The sequence below is a fragment of the Mixophyes fleayi genome, chromosome 8 (assembly GCF_038048845.1).
Source record: "Mixophyes fleayi isolate aMixFle1 chromosome 8, aMixFle1.hap1, whole genome shotgun sequence".
Lineage (NCBI taxonomy): Eukaryota > Metazoa > Chordata > Amphibia > Anura > Limnodynastidae > Mixophyes > Mixophyes fleayi.
The window spans coordinates 138,690,595-138,700,844 of record NC_134409.1 but is presented as its reverse complement, the minus strand read 5'-3'; the positions used below and the strand labels follow the sequence as shown (position 1 = coordinate 138,700,844).

General features: G+C 38.8%; 1 protein-coding gene across 2 annotated transcripts; it reads left to right on the top strand.

The window, feature by feature from the left end:
- The first annotated feature begins 2,333 nt into the window (after positions 1–2,333).
- Positions 2,334–9,969, top strand: PDE6H (phosphodiesterase 6H). Of its 2 annotated transcripts, none has more exons than XM_075183777.1 (4): positions 2,334–2,430; positions 7,016–7,193; positions 7,752–7,792; positions 9,774–9,969. In XM_075183777.1, exons 2-4 carry the CDS (start codon positions 7,048–7,050, stop codon positions 9,848–9,850), a joined length of 264 nt encoding a protein of 87 aa, XP_075039878.1. In that variant the 5' UTR covers positions 2,334–2,430; positions 7,016–7,047; the 3' UTR covers positions 9,851–9,969. The 2 variants fall into 2 exon arrangements, with proteins under 2 accessions (XP_075039878.1, XP_075039877.1); XM_075183776.1 differs by having other exon boundaries at positions 2,400–2,481.
- Positions 9,970–10,250: the final 281 nt, after the last annotated feature.

Genomic DNA, 10,250 nt, shown 5'->3' with positions numbered 1-10,250 from the left:
TGCAGTTTAGCAATGATCACTAAGGAAGTGACTTCTCCGAGCTATAGAAGAAAATGTGAAACTGCACTTTGTAAGTCATAGAATGGTACAAGGGATACTGAAATCCTGATATCAAGAATCAACAACATATACAGAGCAAAGCAATCCATCATTTTATCCTTAAGAAGCACTGATTGCCTTATTTACTAAGAAATGTAAATTGGTCATTTATGGACATACTTTAAGTAGTGTTTAGAGAAATGGTTTGAAGAGTTATGTAAGCTATTGGATTCAGAAGTCTCAAATGAATTTAGGAAATGCATGATATCTTTTCATAGAATAAAAAAAATGAGATCCTACATACAATATATAATACACTATACGACACAATTATAATACTTGTCACATTTGGGGAGAGGGTGTGTACCCTGCGGCATAGCTTGTACGTAACAGAACACAACAAATAATAAGCTTCAAAGTTCCATCATGAATGTCAGATTGCTGATTGTGCTGGTTCATTTAATGAAACTAAAATTAACAGCCCAACGACTATGTAATAAACCGGTCTAACCTTCAAGACAAAAGAGCACACTGAGCGCAATGTGCGTTTGTTTTAAAATGAACGTAAATCGAAATACTGTACGTACGCCCGAATTCAACAAGGAGCGGATGTGAAGATACGTTTGGTGATGAATACGGGTCTAGGTCCGCCCTGCTCTAACAGACAATACCCTGCAGGATACGTCCAATACATATGTGGAATATAAAGTCACAAAAGAACGCACAGAAAGTGTAAAAAAACTATACACCCCTTTACTGTACATTGACAACAGACAATCGCTCCTTCTCTGTCCTGTTCCGCCGCTGTGAAATCGTAGGCTGTAGTAAGGGTCCTTTACGCTCGAAGATGAATTGAATTTTGCTCTGTATGGACTGGTTCTGGGATTGCCTAGAGTAATTATTCACATTATACACACAAAATCGCCATGTATGTCCTTTAATGAATCAGGCCCCTAGAGTGCATATTTGCCCCTTGACAGGGGTAACAGATAGAAACACACTTCTATAGATGAAGAAGCTTGTCCGGTGAGGGCAACTAGTGAAGATTCCGTGGGAGAAGTGTAAAAGGAAAGAGACCATAGATTTGTGGGGGGCGTATGTCATGGTCTTTGGAGTGGAGACTGTAGACTATTAGGATAGGCAATACTAGTAGAGGAGCAAAATAATTGAAAACAATACTACCGTAGTCTCTAAACAAGCCAACACTTACACAAGTGTATAATGACACTTGTATTTACGGTGTGTACAGTGCCGTCATCTTTTCAGAGTTGGCGGTACGGCGCTGATTCTTATTTATTTCAGAACACAAAACATTTTCTCAGATTTTTCCATAAAGGGACACGATCATAAAAATGTGCATATATAAATCTAAGATCGACGTCCCTGGTTTAAAAGGGTTCAACGACTTCAGAAGACTTTCATTTATTTGGTTGCCTGATAACATTTTTTGGTATATACATTATAGACTGCATATATATTTGTCACCTTCTATTTTTTTTCACCAAAGCCTTTATATCATCTACGGAGAGTAGTTTATGTTTGGATCAGGGGTATGCATAAAAGAGGTAATTATTAATTATTAATTAATATAGACAGCTGTCTCCTGCAGCAAGATGGAAGGAATTAAATTTTAAAAAATTCCAGTTTTATGGATGCAAAAGTCTAACTTAGTGATAAATACTTTATTGGTGGATCTAGTAATGCTTAAACCTTACAATAGTTAGGTTTATTTTGCCCACAACTCATATGCCAATGTTTATGGTACCTTGTATAAGGGATCTGTTTCAGATGCCCGCTCAGGCACCAGTGGGTCTAGGCAAACCCCTGGCTGGAATACATAACAAAATAACTCTGATTATATGACCTTGGAGACAACCACAGAGGGAGCCGTAAAAGTTGCCTAAGGGTACTCACAAGACAATACAGTAACATGGCCTATGGAATACCCCTTTAAGACTTCAAGCTAAAGTCATCACATCATGCACTCATTAAGGTTATCCTTTGTATCTAGACTTATAGATGACCGCAGTGATGACCTTCCATGATTTTAATACCCTCACCTTTGCAAACGATATTATATTAGATTGTTCTGTACATCGTGAAACAATGTATCTGTATCTTTTGAATAATATTATCAAATGCAAACCATATAATATAAATGTCATTATTCTATCTATTTTTCTACGTTCTGCAATATGATGTCATTTATTGGATTAGTTTAGGACATTGTAGCATCTCTATTAGGTCCATCTGTCAGAGATCAGAGAAGTCAGTGTTTTCTATGTGGCTACTGAGGATAATCTGTGGTTAATCAGCTTACACTTTTCAGAGTATTTCTGTGCAATCAACCTGTGTTGTAACAGAAATCTACGTGAAGCCCAGAGGAGAGTTGTGAGTATCGGCTCCGGACACTTTGATGCTTGATACAATTTTGATACAAGGGTAAATTAACAGGATGACCTCTGTTCTGGATATCTCTGAAATAATTTGTGATTTAGGAGAAGATGTGGTCTTCCAGTTCCCAGCGTCAGGTGGAGGCGTTAAAGGACGTCATTACCTAAAATTTTCAGAGATTATTTCTATATGGGATGTTTGGGGCTGAAGGTTTCTATCATATATATAAGTATATACAAGTATATACAAGTGATCAAATTTGGATTTTAGTGCTTCGGTGAAATACAAACATGGGAGATTGTTTCACTTAATAACGCAGTTCTAATTAAAGGAACTACCGTATTAATGAGAATTGTCCCCGCTTTGTAAATATATACGGAATACTGTTTATTTTTTAAATAAATGCTTTTTAGTTTCAGGGCAGTTTTTTGTTTATCATATATCTGGTATATATTAACCTAGAAGTGTACAATTCGGTATGATGTGTTAGTCCTATGTAAATAATTACTACTAATATTAATATTGATAATAGTAATATTACACAATAGAATACATCTTTGATTGTAACATTGCTGATTATGTGATGTGCTTGTTTTATTTTCGGAGCAAAGTTCTTACAGAGGAACTTAAGTTATGAATTGATGCTGCTCTGCTAAGCTTGTGGCATTATAACTGAATGGTAAAACATGCATGTGTAAATAGTGACATAATGCTAGATAAAGTGAATATTGGTTGGATAATGTTAGCACAATCCAGCTATCATTAGATAATTGCAGAAAAATAATAATTCTGGGCATTTGTAGAATTATTTTCAAACTAAGAAAATTGTGCAGTTTGTTGTAATTAAAATGAATATGTCAGTATGTCTATTTCCTGTAATAGTTTTACAACTTTACACTACTTTGATTATACTATTTTTGTTGTTATTTTAATTAGAGGTATTTAAGTTATATTGTAGTAGCATGAAAGCCTCAGGGACTGATATGGGGGCACTGGGGGCATGGAGAGGTCTCCTGGGAGGGCCTTGGAGTGCTAGTGGCACTGCCAGGAACCCCTCATACCCATAGCGGTTTATTATACGCAATACGGAGGGAAAGGGATAATATACACATGTTCTTCATCCACTTAATGCACAAAATTATCCTCTCAACCGTATGGTGAGAACTATCAACACTGACAGACTATGTGGTTAAAATTATCCTGCAAATTCCAAAGCCCTTCTGACCTCTGATGATCAGATGCAGTGGAGTAATGCAATCTAACAAGCAACGTTTTTAATTACTGAGAGTAGTGATTACGTAAAAGGATTTGTAGAAAAAACTATAGATTGATAAAAAAAAAACAGTGTCATTAGGAATTACTGTAGGTGGGCATATAAGTGCCTTGGACTTCAAGTAGTTGTATTTCAGAACTGAGTTTAGGAGTTTATCAGTCATGAATAGATTTATCCTACTCCCACCAATACCAGCTACACTAATGCACCCTCACACTTACCCTACTCCCACCTATACTACTCACACTAATGCAACCTCACACCTACCCTACTCCCACCTATACTACTCACACTAATGCAACCTCACACCTACCCTACTCCCACCTATACTACTCACACTGGTACATCCTCACACCTACCCTACTCCCACCTATACTACTCACACTAATACACCCTCCCACTTACCCTACTCCCACCAATACTGCTCACACTAATACACCCTCACACTTACCCTACTCCCACCTATACTACTCACACTAATGCAACCTCACACCTACCCTACTCCCACCTATACTACTCACACTGGTACATCCTCACACCTACCCTACTCCCACCTATACTACTCACACTGGTACATCCTCACATCTACCCTACTCCCACCTATACTACTCACACTGGTACACCCTCACACCTACCCTACTCCCACCTATACTACTCACACTGGTACATCCTCACACCTACCCTATTCCCACCTATACTACTCACACTGGTACACCCTCACACCTACCCTACTCCCACCTATACTACTCACACTGGTACATCCTCACATCTACCCTACTCCCACCTATACTACTCACACTGGTACACCCTCACACCTACCCTACTCCCACCTGTACTACTCACACTAATACACCCTCCCACTTACCCTACTCCCACCTGTACTGCTCACACTGGTACACCCTCACACCTACCCTACTCCCACCTATACTACTCACACTGGTACATCCTCACACCTACCCTACTCCCACCTATACTACTCACACTGGTACACCCTCACACCTACCCTACTCCCACCTATACTACTCACACTGGTACACCCTCACACCTACCCTACTCCCACCTATACTACTCACACTGGTACACCCTCACACCTACCCTACTCCCACCTATACTACTCACACTGGTACACCCTCACACCTACCCTACTGCCATCTATACTACTCACACTGGTACACCCTCACACCTACCCTACTCCCACCTATACTACTCACACTGGTACACCCTCACACCTACCCTACTCCCACCTATACTACTCACACTAATACACCCTCCCACTTACCCTACTCCCACCTATACTACTCACACTAATACACCCTCCCACTTACCCTACTCCCACCAATACTGCTCACACAAATTCAACCTCACACCTACCCTACTCCCACCTATACTACATTGTATGTCCTGTTTTCCCAACTCTTTTGCGACTGAGCTGTGAGCTGTATTTAGCATTTAGGCTGCCTGGGCATTGTGAGTAGTGACTCCCCTGAATAAGTAATTCTTTCACACCATTCTTTCCAACAATAAGTCCAACGTGATCTAAATATAGTGGAAAAAATTGTTAAAAAGATTAAAAGTAAAAAAAAACAAATTAAACAAATATAAATACATACATAGGTTTCCCTGCTCAGTGCTTCCCTTGGAATTAACCTAATTGGTCAATATGATAAATTCATCCCTTATAACTTTTGGGTGGAGATTAATTTGAGATTAAGATGTGTTTATGGTAAATACGAATTGTTGGTAGCGACAAATTAGCTATAACTCTTAGTGACATCTAGTGTTCATAGGAGAGACTGCATCCTTATCATGCAAATTGCAGAGTCATTTGGTTTGCATTTTATTTTTCTGTGTTGCAGAGCAATCTCCGTCAAACCCATCCACTCTGGAAACGAAGAGTTAAATGTTCATATAATGCTGTGGGAACTCTATCATAAAGGGCTTTATTAACTTTATACTGTTCACTTCAACTCTGCATAGTAGAGTTTTTCTAACATGCTCAGTTAATACTGCTATCAATCCTAGATTGTTCACTTTAGGGAACAGTAATGCAGTTATGTACAGATTGGAATATGAAATGTTGTGTAAGATAAGGTAAATTATCAGTAAAGATTTGTTAAGTTGGTCCTTTTCCATTTTTAAAAAATGGACAATTATGCAGAAATTAAATACTTTCTGTGTTATTTAAATTGTGAGCTAATTATTTTTAAGCATTTGCATGCGACGAGTGAAGTTTCCATTTGAAATTTGTATTTATTAATCATGCAATAAATAAATCAATGAAACATTGCTTGAGATAGGCACATTGTGAGAGTTAGACTAATGTCATTATTCTGCATTTTAAATATGTCTTTTGGTTAAATATAAACTTACAAAACCAAGAAAATAGATAATGAAAATTACATCATATATATATATATATATATATATATATATATATATATATATATATATATATATATATATATATATATATATATATATAATAGAATTTTGGAACAATACTTTCTACCGTCACCATATCATCCCATGAGCGGTTCTATTTGCATCCTGGTTTAGGAATGCATTGTGTTCTGTTTTTTGCAGAACACGTAAGTGAAAACATGTTAAAAGTGCAAAAGTAACACCAGTGGGCACGTGGCTAATATTCACTGTTTTGGCTACTAGGTGACGAAGCAGAGGTAAGAGACCTAAGTGAACCTTATTAATATAGTTAACTAGATGAAAACATGGGACTATATTTTACCCTTATATCTCAAATGTATCTCTTACTTTGTTATCAGTGAGTGGAAAATGTTCCCATTGGGGCCTTATAACAAGTAGTTTGTCCACCACTGTGAATGAATGTGTGGATATTTAATATTCTTTCCTTTCAAATTCACATGGCTGGTATAATATTTCCTTTTGTTTTTGCCTCATCCAAACAACAAGATATGAATGTTTCATAATATTTCTGTTACAGGGCTTTCCCTAACCTTTATAAAAATGTTACAAAGTCTGCTTGTCCTGAACTGCCAATGCCTTTGTCCTTATCCCATTACCAATCTATCTCCACCTAATCCCTCATGTCTTAATTATACATAATTCTCACACAATAGTTTGCGTGAATGGACTGGTATCAGGATGTGTGGCCCTAACATCAGGTCAGAGGCATCAGAAATGGCAGAGAGCAGGCTTTGGACACAACCATCTAAAATCTACATAGAAGTGTAACATAAAACTGCATATACACCCCCAGTTCTAGGCACAAGTAGCCCCAGGTTCTTTTATTTGGTGTAGACAATAACATAACTATAATTTCTTCATTTTTAGGTGTCTGAGACTTGAATACATTATTCCCAGAAATGAACTCCGGATCACCAGCATTAAGCGCTTTGGCTCCCATTAATAATTCTGGGGGACCTACTACTCCTCGAAAGGGACCTCCTAAATTCAAGCAGAGACAGACGCGTCAATTCAAGAGCAAACCACCAAAGAAGGGTATTAAAGGGTAGGTTTTAAATGGGCTCAAGTCAGCCAATAGATTAGATCATTTCATATACCATATTTCAGTCATAGCTAGATGGTCATCAGCTGGCTAGAATGTTTTGTCCCACCTATCTAAGTGAAATATTACCATGCAGGGTACTAAATTTCAGCTGGTGGTGTTTGAGACCCTTACACAACCTTTAGACAACTGCAACTGTTGAAATTAAATCACAATAGTTTGAGGCTGAACATGCAGGAATTGTGCATTTCTGTCTGCTGCAAACCTAACTAGACAATAGACAGCATTAATAAGGTGCAAACATTGTTCCCATGGTAGTCCCTAGAAATCTTTATCTCATTTCCCCATAATTACAGGATAAGTTGGGATAGTTTCCTATAACCATTTTAATGTATTTGGAAAAACAAAATAAAGTATGTGAGCTTTCATTTCAAAGTTATGGGAGCCCCAAATACACAAGTAACACAGAACACATCAATTGGGTTTTCGAAAGGGATTGTTTGGTTAAAGTTGCCCAAATCTGCTTCCTATTAATGACTGAAATTTCCATTCATTGTGCAGGTTTGGTGATGATATCCCTGGGATGGAAGGCCTTGGAACTGGTAAGGAACATTTTTAAACATGTCCCATATGTTAACATCTCATTCGGTTTCTTAGTGAATAACAGAAAACATCACTGATCTTCACTGTAGCTGTAACTGTAACTGTTTCTATTTGTGCTGGTAGCAGAAAACAACAGCTGTCATGCAAGGTAAGGGAAGTAGTACTGTGCAGGTGGCCGGTATTAATGAGCTGGATATATGAGGTGTGTAAGGGACATCATAATCTTTCCACATCAGGGAGACAGGAGCCGGACAATGCTACTCTGTGGTATTGGGGATGTGTAGGTACTCAAGCTGGCTACATGTTGGCCTAGGCCTATTGTTGGCCTATAATACAGACAACATTCTACTGCCCAGAGCACTCTACAGAGCATTCTACTGCCCAGAGCACTCTACAGAGCATTCTACTGCCCAGAGCACTCTACAGAGCATTCTACTGCCCAGAGCACTCTACAGAGCATTCTACTGCCCAGAGCACTCTACAGAGCATTCTACTGCCCAGAGCACTCTACAGAGCATTCTACTGCTCAGACAGACTTGTATAATTGCGTTGCCCTTGGATGCGACAACAGATAAACTCAGCTCTGCGTATTGGGACCAGTTACATCTACTGAGCGAAAATCTTTCTGCACAATAGTAGTCTCTGAAGCCGGACTTCCCCTTAAAAGGTTGCTATCTGTAGTGCTTCTATTATAGACTTTTTCATTTGTGGTATGGTTATGATTTATGTCATAGAACATTTCCAAATGATTTATGTTACAGGGGCTTCTTTGAAAACAATAAATTATGTGCGGTATTTTGAGGTATTTTTTCATAATTCTTTAGCAGGACGTCCTTTCTTAAAGCCTCTCTACCACCTAAACTGGTAAACATTTTCAGAAGCTGGTGTGAGGGGGAGAAGCAATCAGAAGTTGCGTTTGATTGCAGCTTCTCACCCCCTGCCCCCTTCCAAAGCTTCAGACTGTCATTGTTTTCAGATTCTAACCTCAGAACCTTGGAAAATGGCTGCAATGAACAGCCCTGGGGCTCCAGAGAGGGGACAGAGTTTCCTTTATCAGGAAGCAACCAAAATCCTGGTCCACTTCCTCATCATTTCTCATCTAGATTACTGCAACCTTCTTCTCAATGACCTTCCTGTTTCTCACTTTTCTGACCTTCAATCCATATAGAATGCTGCATCTAGGCTTATCTTCCTATCCCATCACTTATCTTCCATTACTCATCTGCATAAATCCCTTGATTGGCTCCGTATCTGTTTCATAACTTAAACTCATTTACAAAGCCCTATAACTTCTGACACTGACACTTCTCCCCCTTACTTCTCCCTACCTTGTCTCGAGGTACATCTCTACCTGACCACTCTGCTCTGCCTCTAACCTATGCCTCAACTCACCTCTCATTACCTCCTCCCATGCTCGCCTCCAAGGCTTATGCCGTGCTGCCCCCCATCTTTGGAACTCCCTTCCCTGCCTCACTCACCTCTCCACCGAACTTCAGTCCTTCAAACACTCACTCAAAACTTACTCTTTCAAGCTCTCCTATCCAACCAAGTCCTGATCATTCTATCAATCACCTCCTCGTCCCTGTCTGCCATCTCCAATTTTCTCCCAGTTGGTCCTAATGTCTGTGACCACCCCTCCCTCTAGAATGTAAGCCCTCATGGGCAGGGTCCTCTCTACCTATTGTCCCACATCTGTCTATGAAATCTGTAGCACCTTATATTAAAATAAATAATAAAATGCTCCACATGGCAGTGCAGCTTTATGGCTACGGAGGGATGCAAAGAAAGTTTTTTGAAGCATATTAGGGAACATTTAAATAAGCAATATGTTTGTGTCAAGTGTGTTAATAAAAGTACATAATTTAAGACGTCTTACATGTTAAGAAATTCAATGTTACAGGATAATGTTTCATATTGTTCTAACTTTTACATAGTTTTCCGTAATTTAATTTAACAATTATATCCTCTCCATTTTTGTAGACATCACAGTCATCTGTCCATGGGAGGCGTTCAGCCACTTAGAGCTTCACGAGCTGGCTCAGTTTGGAATCATCTAAGAGTCCACCACCTGATGTTCTATCAAGTTCCAGAAATTCTATGATGTCACTTGTAGCTCAGTGTTATGTTGGCGATGAAGAACCTGGAGTTATACTGATATAAAATGCTACTAAACCAACTAGTTCAATGTCTTTATATAAGTATTCAAGGCAAATCTTCCATTAGGTTTACATTTGATGAGAAATGTTGATGGTGCCCCAAGAGAGTTTAATGTGGTCCCTGAGAAAAGATCATTGACTTCATAGGAGTATAATACAACTATTTTGCGTGTTTGCTGTAATCACCTATAAGTATAGTGTTGTTCTCTTCTGCAAACGTCTCAATTTTCTTTGGGAAATATAAGTTCTACATTGTCTCAGGTGACAAGGTTACATGTAGAGGGCCCACGGGGATTACTGA